We start from the raw sequence: 16,907 nt of genomic DNA, 5'->3' as shown, positions 1-16,907 counted from the left end.
TGAAGATTTGTTGAGTAACCTTGAATTATTTGTTACAAGGAAATAGAATATTGAACAAAAGATAATTATATATTTTGATGTATAATCTTGATATAAAAAATATGATTTACACAAAAGGAAATCTAATAGTTTATTATGGTAATAAAAATAGAAAAATAGTGTGACAAAAATTCGGAGACTCTTTGCCAAGATATTGATGTTGACCTAGTTGACGTTTATTTAAAGGTGTAGTCGAACACTTTAGAAAGAACCTTTAAAACCTCGTTTTTAGTATAAGTTCTTTATTTGTTATGATTTTAAGGGACTGAGTGTTATATAAACCCGTTTCATAACCCTAGTATGTCATGATGTAATCTTTGTTTTGATCTCCTCAATAATATTCTTTTTTTCCGATGGACGTAGTCAAGTTGTATCTTATTAAACCACGTTAATTTTGTTTTCTTTCTTTTTTGTTTACGTTGTCTCATTCATTCCGTTACAACACAAATAAGGAGTATTTTAAACAAAAGAAAACTATATATTTTGGAGTATAATTTTGATACAAGAAATAAAATTAACACAAAAGAAAATTAGATTTTGTATTATGGAAATACAAAGTGGAGAGTTTTGGACAAGAGATTGGTGTTGACCTAGTTAAAACTATTTAAAGATGCAACTAGATACCTTAGAAGCCAAGTTTTTTCCTTGAGAGCATCGCTACCTTGCGAGTTGTGCATAGGCTTTAATTATGAGAAAATTATTATAATACTTTTGTAACAATCTTAATAATAAAGTTGTGAGACTCGTGTGCTTTGAAAGAGGATGTATGCATGTTTTGGCCGAACCATTATAAATATGTGTGTTCTTTCATTACTTTCATTTGAGTTATTGTTCGTTGTTAATTTGTATGAAGAGGGTTACTTCATCTCCTAGTAACCCAACATAATTATTTTTTTATGCAAAACAAAGAAAGACAAATCTATTGGTCCTATCGTACAAGAAAAAAAGTGTAAGTATAATATATTATATATATATATATATATATATATATATATATATATATATATATATATATATATATATGATTAAATTATGTTTGTGGTCAAATTAATTATCATATCTTATAAAGAGAAAATGCGGAAATTCAGAACTGACAACTCTTTCGTTTTCAACGTTGATTTAGTGAAGGAGGTTTTTAACCTTCAAAATCATGGTATTGTGCTTGGGATGAGATCAGTGTCAACTACCCAAATTAGCGGTGTTCTTCAATCAAAGAAAGAATTGCGCAAATAAAATATTGATCTACAAAATCAAAAGCAAGAATTATTCGCTAATTATTAAGAATACAAAGTAGAAGGTCAAACAATGGGATTAAAAAATAAAGCAGAAGTGGAAGCTAAGAGATTAACCGATCGAGCTGAGACTGATGCTAGATTTGAGAATAAATTGTTTGATATGATGTTAAAGTTTTTTTTTTGTCAATCTATCTCTATCTAATCCATCTCCATCGATGTCAGACATTCAAGCGATGATGTCAAGATTTAACGTCAATCCATCTTCATTAACGTCACCCTCTTCCTCAATTCATCCTACTACATTACCGGATAATATATGTGAGATTAATACTTTGATATCATTAATTTGATTGTCAATGATGTGATTACTAATTTTCTACATTTTATGAAAATTGAATTTTGACGGCTCAAATTATGAAGAAGACGAAGATTTAACTTGTATATTCTAAAAATATCATCTAGTCTTGGATCATTTTATAGATCTACTCTTCAATTTTTATTAAATTCAATTTTTATTAAAATGTTAATTGTTTGATTATCGTAATGTTGTCCTTGAAAGATTTTATAGATTTACTCTTCAATTTTTATTAAAATGTTAATTTTTTGATTATAGTAATTCGTATGTTGTCATTGAAAGATTATATAGATTGATCTAAAAATATTTTGAGAAAGTTTGTGAATACTTTAAATGTAATATTATATATCTTTTGAACAATATTTTAGATTTTAAACATTAAATATATATTTTTTTTAAAACTTGAACATTCTTCAAAGGTTATAATATTTGGAATTTTGAAATATATTTTAATTGTTTTGTAAACTAAATGTTGGTATTAGTTAATTAAAAAACATTTTTAGTAATAAGTTTGAGTATAGTTTTAAATTAAAATATTCAATATTTTTATTTTTTTAAAAGTAGGAACATTTTTGTAGGTATTAATCAATACACACCTGACACAATTAATAAATACGAAACACATTTATTTATATATTAATCAATAGAAACCAAACACATGCATTTAGGTAGATACTAATCAGTACACACCTAAACCTGTTTGGTAGGTATTACCCTTTTCTACTAGTGATTAATATATTTTTAACTGTATAAATATTTGTAATTTATATATTAAATTTAAATATTTCAGCATACATTCAATAATTAATCCTTACAGTGGTTTTTAAACTCAATATGGTGAATTCAATATTTACTGGACTTTTTCAATATTTACTGGACTTTTTCACACATAATTTATTTTTATTAAAATAAGAAAAAAAATTAGAAAAAAAAAGAGACTATCAGAGATATAAAAAAAAAAAAAAAAAAAAAGTAATTTTAATTTCTGTAATAAAACTAGATAAGGATGAAAAAATGTGAATAGTCTTTCATATTTGGGAATATTATTTAGACATCTATATCCATTAATTTGAGATCTTGATCAAAATATGAGATCTACCTATTTAGGGCGGGTTGAGGCGGAGAATGCATTTACCATCTTTGTCCTGTTTTAATTTTGAGGATTTTTTAATACAATCCCTTCCCCGTTTGTTTTTTTTTATTTCGAGGAATCCCGCGGGGCACCATTAATAATTTTTTTTAATAAATTAAAATTATAAAATAAAATTATATAAACGAATTTTTAATATAATATATATTATAATATATTAAAATTTTATATTATTATAAAGAAACAACTTTACTACTTTTATAAAATATAGTGAATAAATAAATATATTATAATTTAATACATTTAATTATGTTTATGCTGTTTAGGACAGAATTGGGGTGAAATTAGGGCAGAACGGGGCGGGAACACAAATATCATCCCCGCCCCATCCTCAATCGGTTTCGAGAAAAAACCGTACCAAACGGAACAAATTCGTTTCGGTTTTTGTGGGAAAATTTCAAATTGTCATCTTTAGATCTACCCTTAATGAATAAGAATGTCTCTCTATTTCATTCTGGTTGGCTACAAAACTATTGAGACATTTGAATTAGCCTGAGTTTGTGTTGCACCTTCGATTATTTCGTTTTATTTACTCAAGGAAAATGTTTATAAAACTAATTTGTTTATACTAAATTTAAAATTTATAACTTACAATATATACATTCAAATGAATCTGAGTACTTACTCGTATACTTATTTCACAAATAAAAAAATCAAACAATAATTTTAATAATATTTATCAAATGAGTAATGATAGGGATGGTACATATCATCTTATAAATATGACTGGATTTCTCTCTTTGATTTTAAATTGTATATGTCACATTTTATAATTTTTCTTTTTCATTTTTTATTATTATTTAAATAGTTATTTAATATTTTCCTTCTCTTTAACTTTATTATAAAATAATTATATAATTCATATAATTTAAAATTAGAAAAAAATAAATTCTTAATTTTCAACTCAAAAATACTAATATTATTAATAAATAGAATTCAAATTACTAATATTCAACGAACAAAATATTCTATATTACTAATATTCAACATAGAAAACTATAAAAGAGAAAGTTATAATATTATGTAAAAATTGAATTTTAATATATATTTTATGGAAATAAAATAAAAAAAAAGACTTTTTAAAGAGAAATAAGAAAGATAAATTTAAAGAAAAAAATAATAATTTAATAAATTATATATATATATATTTAAATTTTATTATATATATATATATATTTATAATTTAATATATATTTTAAAATATATATTTTATTAATTTGAATTATTCGTTCTCCTTATTATTATTTATTTTAAAAATACATAAATAAATTAAATAACTATGAACCTACAAAAATTAATAGAAGAAAAAATAATTAATTTATTTAAAAAAAATAATCATTTTTATATTTAACTTTTAATTTTTTTCTTATATATATTTATTAAAAAATTTCTTTGTTATTTTTAAAAATTTATAAATTAATTAATTAATTCAAATATATAAATATAATTATAAATTAATAGATAAAAGAGAAAAAATATATAAATGAAGAAAAGAGAGATAAATTATTAATAAAAAGAAGAGAGATAAATAAATATTTTGAATTAGGCTTAGTCATCACTCCTAAACACTTTTACGCTACAATTTCGTTACAAAATTTTCGCTCCTATCATTACTCTTATCAAATTCATAAAACAATCTAATTTGTTATAAAGCTTTTATTCCCTAAACACATAAAATAATTAAATATTAAATAATCAAAAAGGGAGAAATTGTTGGATTAAGTTTTTAATTAATTTAAAATAATTTAACATACTTGATTTGAATGATTGATGAAATGATTTTGATAATAAATGGATAAAACTAAGTTCAATTATTGTTAGTCATATAAAGTATATAAATATGTACTTAGATATCAACATCGTATGTGGTGTAGTGGTAAGTACACTGCTTGTCATGCGGGTGACCTGTGTTTGAATCTCACTAGGTGCAAAGCTCAAAGTCAACGCACGTGAACATACGTCTCAATATCAACGCGAAGTTAGACGAGGTCTAACTCCTTCAGACGCGGTCAAAAGGGATGCGTAGTTAGATGACGTCTAACTTGAGTAGATAGACGTCTAAGATGATCAGATGAGGCGTCTAAGAAGATGGATGTCTAAGATAAACAGATGAGGCATCTAAGTAGATGGACTAAGATGATCAGATGGCGTCTAAGATGAGCAGATGAGGCGTCTAAACAAATGGCGTCTAAGATGAACAAATAGTGTTTGAAGGCAGATAGACGTCTAAAAGCATATGAGCATCTAAACAACTGGTAGTATAGATCTCCAGACAACTGACAACATAACTCAACAAATGAATAAATTCCATGTAGCAAATATCTCTCAAATATACATTTTCAGTACAAGACAAGATCATAGGATATTCGGTACACTACCTGTTCGGTAAGACCACGATCCAAATTCTTAGAGTCTATTGTACTCTCGTACTATAGGCAGCCGTCCAACGGACACATGCAATGTGTCTAAAAAGAGGATTCGACCGTTAGTGCTTTTCAAGTATAAATAGCTGTCTAAGGACAACGGACAAATTGCTGGCTGGAATCACAAGATAGAAGCTGAAACGCTCTCTCTCTCTTATTGAATCACCAGATTTCTACAAGCTTGAATTTTTTAATCAACTTACTCTCTCTCTAAATATTTTATTCACAAGTGTATTTTGTAATTCACTACGTGAAGTTGAGAGAGAAGTTACTGGACTATTTGATAGTCATTAACAGTGTGTTGTAAGTTGAACAGAGGGTGTTCTGTTCAATAGTGTGTATGCTAGTAGTTTAGAACATGCCGTCAATTAAGTCATGAGTTTCTGACTGTGTTTGTGTAGTGTGTTCTATACAAATTAAAGTCTTTTAGTGGATATCCCTCCGGTTGTGGAAGAAGGGGTGACGTAGGAGGGTTTACTCTGAACATCCATAAACAAACTCCTTGTGTTCTTTACTTTTTGTCATTTACATTCGTTTATCTGAAGCTTCAAATCCAACAAACAGTTCCACACTTGAATCCGCTTCAAAAGTTTGGAAGATTTGCAAAGAATAGAAACATATACTAATCCTTCACAAAATTATTATCGAAGAGTTTATCGTAAACTGTTAATAATAGTTAGACTTTAGTCTCTATTGGTAGCACCGATCCCAACAAGTGGTATCAGAGCCTCGTTTTCTATTCTCAAGCACCAACAAGAGTCTGAATCATGTCTATGGCTGCCATAACCAAGGTTCCCATGTTCTCAAAAGAAAACTATGTCGTGTGGAAGAAGAGATTCCACGTTCATCTAGCTGCCAAAGATGATGACATGTGGTTTGTCATCACTAAAGGTCCGATAAAGATTGAGAAGGCTAGATCTGAGTGGACTAGTGAAGATAAGAGAAAGAACAACCTCGATAAAATTGCAAAAGACATCCTCTACAAGACATTGGATGGCAACATGTTCAACTACATTATATCATGCAACTCTGCCAAAGAAATCTGGGAGAGGTTGACTCAACTCTTTGAAGGCAACGAGCAAACTAAAGAGAACAAACTTATGGTTGCCACACAGCAGTTTGATAACATCAAGATGCGTCCTAGAGAGACGATGACTAAATTGGATGGAAGATTCAGTAAGATTATCACCACTCTTTCCACCTTGGGCAACAAAGAGGTTGCAATCAAAGTCATGCGTTCTCTGCCCAGGGAGTGGGATATCAAGACGATGTCAATGAGAGAGTCTAAAGATCTCAACAAGATGGAGCTCTTTGACTTGTTATCCGATATGAAGGCCTACGAGTTTGAGATAAACTCTAGGAATGAAGAGGAGCATTCCATATCTGAAATCACCACCAAGGCATTAGTGACTGGTGAGGAGCCACCTGCTATCAATGCTGTGAAGACTGTCGCTGAGAAGATCTACGACAATGCCATGGTTCACTTTATGAAGAAATTCGACAGATTCATGAAGAAAAACAAGAAGGAATAGAAGGCTCTAAAGGCTACTACAAGCAAATCAAAGTGGGCCCACATCGATTCAAATGACTCATCATCCAGCGACAGTGATGATGAAGTTGTTACCTACTTAATGGTAAAAGAAGAAGAAGATTCTGATTTATTTGACTTCTCCTCTGAAGAATTTATAAGAGATGACTTAACTTCTACACTTAATGACATGGTCATTGAGTAAAATATGTTCTCAAACTCTTGTAATGAAATGATATTGAAATATGAAATTGATAACTCTCATTCATCTCAAATTTGTGAACAAAAAGATTTTGAAAACAAAATGGCTGAGCTCTCATCTGAGAATGAGAAGCTCAAGGAAAAGGTTCAAACTCTGTTTTCTGAAAACCAACGTTTGACATATGTGGTCAGTTCCTGGACGAAGTCTGAAGATGCATTTAAACATCAGATAAGTATGCTGAGGCCTGCAAATGCAAATCCGGTTTAGGATTTGACAATGCTATCCCAGACCAGTAATATAAGAAGTTAAACCTAGTGGAAGACAAATTTAAAACTATAAGCTTTGTCAGAGAAGTTTAACTAATAAATGAACTTATCCAAGCTGTGAGGACTTAACCTTAAAGGATGAGATGATTTATGTAAAGCCAACTTTAAACTGGCTGAATCCTGAGAGAAGGGCAACCAGCTGGTATGGCAAAGAAAAACTTGACAGAAAGTCAAGAAGTTTTTACCAAACTTCTTTTAAAGTTAAGGAATCATTACCAGGCAGAGAACAATCTACCAAATACTCTATACACACACACAACGACAAATCTATAAAAATAATCAAAGTATGGATTCCCAAGGGACTAATAAGCCACGTACCCAAAGAAAAATGGGTACCAGATTTGTTATTGTCTTTGAATGTACGTAAAACAAGAAAACACCTTGGAAGAGTCAAATGGAATCTGGACAGTCGGCTGCTCGGACATAGCATATATCAAGCAACACCCTGAAGTGGCTGACATCCTCACAAAACCACTTCCCGAGTCTAAGTTTCTTACCTTAGAAATATTGTAAAATTATTAGATTACGATAATGCCTAAATTGTGTTTAAATTATGAACTCAATTGTTTTTGATAATTTAGCTTAAATAATCAAAAAAGGAGAAATTGTTAGGTTAAGATTTTAGAAATTGTTGAATTGTGTATAAATCATGAACTCAACTGGTTTTGATAATTTAGCTTAAATAATCAAAAAGGGAGAAATTGTTGAGTTAATATTTTAGAAATTGTTGAATTGTGTTTAAATCATGAACTCAAATAGTTTTGATAATTTAGCTTAAATAATCAAAAAAGAAGAAATTGTTGGGTTAAGTTTTTAATTGATTTAAAATAATTTAACATACTTCATTTCGATAATTGATGAAATGGTTTTTGATAATAAATGGATAAAACTAAGTTCAATTATTGGTAGTCATATCAAATATATATATAAATATATATATATTTATCAACATCGTATGTGGTGTAGTGGTAAGTACACCCGCCTGTCATGCGGGAGTTTTATTATTTCAGGCAAAGCTCAAAGTCAACGCGCGCGAGCAGACGTCTCAAAGTCAATGCGTAGTTAGACGTGGTCTAACTCCTTTAGACGCGGTCTGAAGGGATGCGTTGTTAGACGAGGTCTAACTTCTTCAGACAAGGTCTGAAGGGATGCATAGTTAGAAGAGGGAGTCTAAAATGATCAGATGAGGCGTCTAAGCAGATGGGCGTCTAAGATGATCAGATGAGGCGTATAAGAAGATGACGTCTAAGATGATCAGATGAGGCGTCTAAGCATATGGTGTCTAAGATGATCAGATGAGGCGTCTAAGTAGATGGACGTCTAAGATAAGAAAATGAACGTCTAAGATGATTAGATGGCGTCAAAGATGAGCAGATGGTATCTGAAGGTAGATAGACGTCTGAAAGCATATGAACATCTAAACAACTGGTAGTAGAGATCTCCAAACAGCTGGCAGTAGAGTTCAACAAATGAATGAATGCCACGTAGAGGATATTTCTCAAATATACATTTCCAATACAAGACAAGATGAGAGGATATTCGGTGTACTACCTGTTCGGTACGACCACAATCCAAATTCTTAAGTCTGCTATAATCTCGTACTATAGGCGACCGTCCAATAGACACTTGCCACGTGTCCAAAAGGAGGATTCGGTTGTTAGTGCTTTTCAAGTATAAATAGCTTCCTAAGAACAATGAACGAATTGTTGGTTGGGATCACAAGACAGAAGTTGAAGCTCTCACTCTCTCTTATTGAATCACCAGATTTCTACCAGCTTGATTTTTTAATCAACTTACTCTCTCTAAATATTTTATTCTCAAGTGTATTTTGTAATTCACTACGTGAAGTTCAGAGAGAAGTTACTAGACTATTTCATAGTCATTAACAATGTGTTGTAAGTTGAACAGATGGTGTTCTGTTAAACAGTGTGTGTGCTAGTAGTTTAGAACATGCCGTCAATTAAGTCCTGTGTTCCTGAATGTGTTTGTGTAGTGTGTTCTATACAAATTAAAGTCTTCTAGTGGATATTCCTCCGGTTGTGGAAGAAGGGGTGACGTATGAGGGTTTACTCCGAACTTTAATAAACAAACTCCTTGTGTTCTTTACTTTCTGTCATTTACATTCGTTCATTTGAAGCTTCAAATCCAACCAACAGTTTCGCACTTGAATCCGCTAAGAGTTTGGAAGATTTCCGAAAAATAGAAACAGATACTAATCTCTCACAGGATTATTATCGAAAAGTTTATCGTAAGCTCTTAACAATAGTTAGACCCTAGTCTCTATTAGTAGCACCGATCCCAACAAATTATAAAATGTAATATTATTTGGTTAGTAATTATAAATTAGGTATATGTTATCTTTTTAATTCTTTGAGGGATACAAAATATGTTCAATAATTTTCACATTAAAAATTTATATAAATTTACTTATCTTATATTAATTATCTTTCAACAATAAATATATATTTGAAGCTATGTAAATTTTAATATATCACATCATCTCACTCATTGTGTGAAAATGTTTTTTTTAACTTACTACGTTGAAGGTATTCATTTATATTATACTCCGTAATTTGCCATCATAGTTAATTTTTCAAGAGAGAATGAGATAAGACAACGTCGAAATTGAAATATTTTATATCAAAACAATAACTTATTAAAAGAAAAATTTGTTAAAACAAAACATATGGTGAAGCCTATATAAGAGGCAACAATGTGGGATATATGTTGAAGAGAACAAGACCAAAGCATCAGTCCATTGTTTAGCTAATAATAATTTGTGTGAATTGGCGAGAGAGAAATATGTCGACCAAGGTTGCGGAAGTGATGACAGGGATTGCTCGTCCAACAGCCAACTTTCATGCATCTGTTTGGGGAGACTTTTTTCTTAAATATACTTCTACTATTGATTCCAAGGTTCCTACTATACAATTACTGCATTATATATCATTGTTATACATGAAATTCACAAAATTTTGAATCCTTCAATTTTGTATATAACATTTATATTTATTGTGCAGGACAATGAGCTAACAAACAAAATTCATAGTGAATTGAAAGAAAGATTGAGGGAAAAATTGATATCGCCACATTTGATCAATACTAGTCTATCGGAAAAGTTAAGCTTCATTGATAATATTCACCGTCTCGGTGTGAGTTATCATTTTGAAAATGAGATTGAACAAATAATCCAACGCATTTATATTGATAAACAACACATGAACCTTGACAACAATGAGGATGTTAATCTTCTGAATTGCGGTCTTCTCTTTAGGTTACTTAGACATCAAGGATATAATGTTTCGGCAGGTTAGTCTTTATTTCATTGATTTTCTCTTCATCTATATATGTATTGGGAATTGTTTGATCCAATAATTGTTTGTTTGATTTAACAGTGGACGTGTTTAAGAAATTCTTGGACATCAACGGCGAGTTTAAGACATCTATAAAAAATGACATAAAAGGGATGTTAAGCCTGCACGAGGCGACACAATTGAGGCTCCCAGGAGAAGACATTTTGGAGAAAGCCTTGAATTTCACTACAAAGATATTTGAGACTATGTTGTTACATGATCATCATGATATCATAGATCACAGGAATCCCTACCTTTACCAACAAATAACTAATGCTCTCAATCAATCATTGCATAAGGGTATGATAAGGATAGAAGCAAAAAAGTACTTCCCCATCTATGAGAACTACAATACCCACGATAACAAATTGCTAGAATTTGCAAAACTTGATTACAACATATTACAAAGAATGTACCAAAGAGAACTTGGAGAACTCACTATGTATGAAGAGCTATATATGTTTTAAATTCAATCATTTATCATTGAGTATGATATAAAATCTATTATGTTGCATATTTTGTAGATGGTGGAAGAATTTAGATTTTGTGAACAAATGTCCTTTCGCAAGAGATAGGTTGGTGGAAGGCTATTTTTGTACTTTAGCAGTTTACTTTGAGCCTGAATATTCATATAGTAGGAAAATGGCTACTAAGATGATAGCTTTCTCATCAGTGTTGGATGATATTTATGATGCTTATTGTACTTGGGAAGAATTGGTAGTCTTCACTGATGCAATTAATAGGTATATTAAATTTATATAATATTAAATTGTGAAAAGAAATGAATAACTTTGTATGATTTTTTTTTTCAGGTGGGAGAAAAATGACTTAAATCAACTACCGGAATATATAAAATATTATAATAATGCACTTCATAATTATTTTGAAGTGTTGGAAAATGAATGTTTCCAACGGAAAATTCAACATAGTGTTCCTTATCTCAAAGAAATGGTAATCTTTACTTAGTTATTAAAGATTACAAACTATAACTATTAATTATTGTTTTACACATATTATAGGTGAAAGTTATGGCGAATATATACTTGAAAGAGGCATGTTGGCTTCATAAAAGTTATATCCCCACACTTGAAGAATACATGAATGTGACACTAATCTCATCTACTGCTCGATTCCTATCAATCAATTTGTTTATTGGAATGGATCCTATTTTAGCAACTAAAGAGGTTTTTGATTGGGCATTTGAAGATCCTCCCATCTTCAAAGCTATTGCTGTGGTTATGAGACTTATTGATGACACTGTTGGATTCAAGGTAGTAAATGAGTCAAATCATATACAATCATTAATGTTAGATTAAACTCACAATGTCGAAAAATATTATTACAGTTTGAACAAGAACGAGAACATGTAGTATCATCAGTACAATGTTACATGAATCAACATAACGTGTCTGAAGATATTGCGATATATGAGCTAAAAAGGCAAGTATCTGATGCGTGGAAAGTCATCAACTCTGAACTAATTCGACCAACTAAAATCCCAAGGAATCTGCTTACTCGGGTAGTTGGTATTGCACGATTTATGGAAGTATTGTATATTAAAGAAGACGCATACACACATTCACAATCCAAGGGGAAAGAGATTCTTACCTATGTGCTTGTTAATCCGGTCGATGTGTAACAACGTTAATTGAGCGGATCTCTTCTAATTGAACTATCATTCTTCCTTTCCATGTATGATGCAAAACTCTCATTTTATTTTCCATCTTTATGCAATATTTCAATAAATAATCTCCATAAACTTGGTATGAATATTATTTAAGTTATTATCATTCTCTATAAGCTTTCTTTGGAAATCTTCATTTCGTTTATATGAAATTGCTTTTCATTGTCATGCTTTTTATTAACGAAAATTATTATTTCAGAGTAAGATCATCAATATCTAATATCATGAAATAATGCAACACCTTGTCTTAACTCATGTAAAACATAATGGGATCATTTTAATATTTACCATTGAAGGGTGTGTTTGTGAAATTGTACTTTTCCTGTGTTGTTATGGAAGATCGAGTGATCAAGAGTGTGGGTTGAAGCTCTTCAAAATAGAATTCATTTGGGGATGAAGTAATTGTAGTTAAGTTGGAAAACCTCCTAATAACAATTGTGAAATATTGTTCTTGTATGTCATAGTGACATAATCAAGATAACTAAACCAAATAAAAAACATTAATATAATCAAGCACACAAAAACACATATGAATTTTAATTTAGCATGAAAAATATAAGGATAAAATCAGATACCCGAGAACTCTTAAAACACATTCACTATATTGTAGTGAGTTAAACCAAACTCTTCTCTTAACACCGTAGATGCTCCCTAATACAAATTCTCCATCTTTATAATGGATTACAGAATCAAGCACATTAATAAAAAAAAAAGATTTAACCGAAGTAGAATAGTCCAAATAAATATTTAGAGTAATTAAATTGTAAAGAACGCCATGAGAATTCACCATATGTGATTCGAGCTAAAATTGATACACATCGACTACCTGATTTTTTCGCCTAAACTTTGAATATTTATAATTTACTTTTGTTTATGTTTTTTCAATCTTTATTCTGGTTTAGTTTTGAAACTCTTGCTATTTATTATATATTATATATAATACATTATATATAATATATTATTAATTCAAGTTCAATGGTCGAACCTCCCATCACATTAATTGAACCTAATAGATAGCGAACGAGCTTAATATTAGGTATATTCAATATGTTTTTTTTTAACTTCATATGTTAAATTTGATGAGAATATGTAAACAAAACATTCACATTATAAAAAATAATAAAATCATTTTAAATTACAAATTTTATCCAATATTTCTTTTGGATTGGAATTTTGATTATTTGGATTGCTAGAAATTAATTACCTTTTATTTTATAGGAATGCATGTTCTCTCAAATTCACTATCATTATTAAATCAACTTGTGAAAATATCTTATTTTGCTATCATCCACATTTAGTTTCGTTAAAAAAGGAATGTTTCTATAGAACATATATTTTATAATTATTTTGTTTCTGAAAGTGATTAATGCATGGTTATGTTTTCACATGTCATATAATAAAACTAAGGTTTGAATCACATTTGGTACTACAAATTCTTTTTAGAGAATTGCTGAGATTTATACTGGAAACTATAAAATATTGGTTTAAGTGGGAGAGAGAATTACATGAACGTGGCTAAACATATGAAAATTTATTATGAGAGAAAATAAAGTGAAAAAATTTATTATTTTTTCAGTCAATCAAATTGTGTCATGTCATTCATTCACTTATCATTTTCTATTCCAAATTTTCTTCTCAATCATTTTTCATTTAAAATTAGTGTGAATTTTAATCTATATAAATGACTTTACTCCATATATGATAATTGGTTGGACAAATTATTCTGACATGAACATAGTGTTTTTTCTATGCGGATATTCTAGCGTTATGGTAATAAAATTTTCTAACCACTTAGTCTCCATTTACTCAACCACAAAATTCAAACAAGAAATGATCGTGGACATGGCAGGTAAATTGTTATGCATCATGTCTCTATTCTGGTTCGAACTATAATTGTCCCAAAAGATTAAATGTAACTTTTTTTTTGATATCCCCTCCCTCAATCACATCTTAAATTCAAAATAAAATAACATGTGAACAATTTTAAGTCTAGCAAAGTCCTACCTTAATTTGTTTGTAGAGAAAAAGTCCATGTATACTAAAGGGGTTCATCTTTTAAGTGTTGTCGCTCAAATCTAATTAATTCAGGAGTACGAAAGCAGTTTTTGAAAGTTTATGTTTATTGGCTTCTTGCTCAAACTATTTACTGCATATTGGTTGATAATATGATTGATTCCCAATACTGTTTTTCCGCAATAATGATCTGACATAAAATCTGGGACAAATTTTGCAAGATTAGCTGATATAGTTTTATATAGCCATATTGAGAATATATATATGATATAGAATTAAGAACACGGGTAATAGTAACAAGCTCTTTGCCAATCTGTTTATATTTTATTGAATATATATATATATATATATATATATATATATATATATTTATTTATTGAGAATTATAAGTTCTAATCTAAAATTTGAATTAAAAAATCAACTGAAATAAGATATATATAAAGCAGTAAATTTTATATCCTAATATTCTTGATCATTATTATTGTTTGATATCTTGACATGTAGATCTTCTTTTTGATAATGTGACTTAATATCATTAATTTCCTTTCAAATTGGGTGGAAAATATTAACCATTTGATCTTCATTGGCTAGGTAATATATTTGAGATTTTGGTTTTTACTAACTCATATAAAACAAAGTGAAAATCAGTCTGGTTGGGTATTAGTTGGCCCAACATTGTGGTTCAATCTCTAGTAACTCGTTTATTAGACTTGACCTAATAATATCAATAGATACTACTCTCTTGGTGGGAGGTACAAGTCAAATTCCTTTGTGGTGTTTGGATGCTAGAGAGGGTTGTCTTCTTTGTGTGATATAGTGTGTCGTGACCTTCCTGTCAATCACGATATAAATCCCACAGTAATAATTTCGTAGAATAGATAGAGAAAAACAGAATGAGTAAAAACAGAATAGGTAGAGAATAAGAACAGAATAGGTAGAAGAATACATTGACTAGAAGAATAGATTGATAAAAGAAACAGAATGAATAGAAGAACAGGTTGAATAGAAATTGGGAGTTTAGGGTTAGGGTTACCAGGAGCGACGACTCTAGTAATTAAAAAGAGAAAGTATAGCAATTAGAATACCAAAAATACAATACCCTCTCCTTAACAAATCTAACCTTATTTATAGACTTAACAAATTATAAAATAGCCCTTAAAAGATATAACTATCTATTTCAACTCTCAGCAATTTTGGAAATAGAATCCTCATCTTTGGAAATAGAATCCTCATTGTTGTGAGTATTAGATTCACAACATCCCCTTCCCCTTAAGAACTTCCTTGCCCTTTTCGAACGTGACTTCTGTATCGAAAACTGTTTACAGATTTCAGAAATTTGGGCTGATAACAGAGTTGTAGACTCAGCATTCATAAAAAATAGCTGCCCAAAACAATCGTCACCCTTCTTCACATTACGAGCTACGTCGTCCCCTGTTATTAAATAAAAGGAACTGCCCTCTTTATCACCATACAGTAGAATCTTCTCACCTGACAACCTAGCTTTCATAACTCTCTCCTCGAAATCACGGCTCATTGGTCCATATTTAGTCATCCAATCAACTCCCAAAACCATATAATAACCTCCCAACTTGATCATTCGAAAGTCTAGTAGAAAATCATGACTTTGCATTTTCCAAGCCAAATACGTGCATAAAAATCGACTAAATATTCTGCCTCCGCCTGCAATAGTCACCCCCATAGGCATTGTTTCCTTTAGAACACAACCCAACTAAGATGCAGTACCCTCATCAATAAACGAATGCGTACTGCCACTATCAATTAATATAGTGATTTTCCTTTTCTTGAGCTGCCCAAGAATCTTGAGCGTAGCATTATTAGCACTCCCATTAAGAGTGTGCATTGAAATCGAACCCCCGTTGTTAACTCCTTCGACTCTAGTCTCCTCTTTAGCCATAAGACAGTCATCATAGATATATTCGGTTTTGGAATCCTCTTTAGCTTTAAACAAGTCATCTATCTCGTCTTCCATTGCTTTAATATTAAATAACTGATGACGATTGGGATTGGGGAAAACGTGATCTTTGGAATATTTTCCGTCAAACTTGAAACAAATACCTTTAGCACGTTTTTCTCTCATTTCTGCAAACATGAGATCTCTAATTGGTATTTCAGTAGTATTTTCATTAATAGTTGGTTTAAACGTACCTTGTTGGTTATTACTCCATGGAGGTTTTGGTTGTGTTTTATTTGGGGTCTGAGTTGACAATTTGGTGAACAATTTCTTTTCTTTACCAAGAGGTTCGAGGAACTCGTCCTTCACCTTAACCAGCTTTATTGTCCGATCTAATGTCACTGGTCCTTCCATCTTTAAAACTTTTTTTAATTCAGGTCGTAAACCTCCCATGAAACACTTCACATAGTATTCGTCATTCTGTGGAAAGCATTTAGCTGCAACCAATGCTCTTAGTTCTCGTCATTGATAGATATAGTCTTTCAAATTTCTTGTCTGTCTCAACTAATTAAATTCTATTATCACATCTTGGTGTCCCTCTTCTTGATATGCTAATAACACCTCTTCAGAGAATTCTTCCCAATTTAGGGTATGAGATGAACTAATATTAAATCTCTAATAAATAAT

General features: G+C 30.3%; 1 protein-coding gene across 1 annotated transcript; it reads left to right on the top strand.

The window, feature by feature from the left end:
* Positions 1 to 10,060: 10,060 nt before the first annotated feature.
* On the top strand, positions 10,061 to 12,250 carry LOC124918298 (probable terpene synthase 2). Its single transcript, XM_047458491.1, has 7 exons — positions 10,061 to 10,174; positions 10,279 to 10,567; positions 10,648 to 11,053; positions 11,136 to 11,354; positions 11,424 to 11,562; positions 11,631 to 11,882; positions 11,957 to 12,250. The coding sequence occupies exons 1-7, from the start codon at positions 10,061 to 10,063 to the stop codon at positions 12,248 to 12,250; spliced, it is 1,713 nt and encodes a 570-aa protein (XP_047314447.1).
* The last annotated feature ends 4,657 nt before the right edge of the window (positions 12,251 to 16,907 follow it).

This window comes from Impatiens glandulifera, unplaced genomic scaffold (genome assembly GCF_907164915.1).
Source record: "Impatiens glandulifera unplaced genomic scaffold, dImpGla2.1, whole genome shotgun sequence".
In the NCBI taxonomy this organism is placed as follows: Eukaryota; Viridiplantae; Streptophyta; class Magnoliopsida; order Ericales; family Balsaminaceae; genus Impatiens; species Impatiens glandulifera.
Note: the sequence above shows the minus strand (reverse complement) of the source record. Positions and strands in the feature narration are given on the sequence as shown.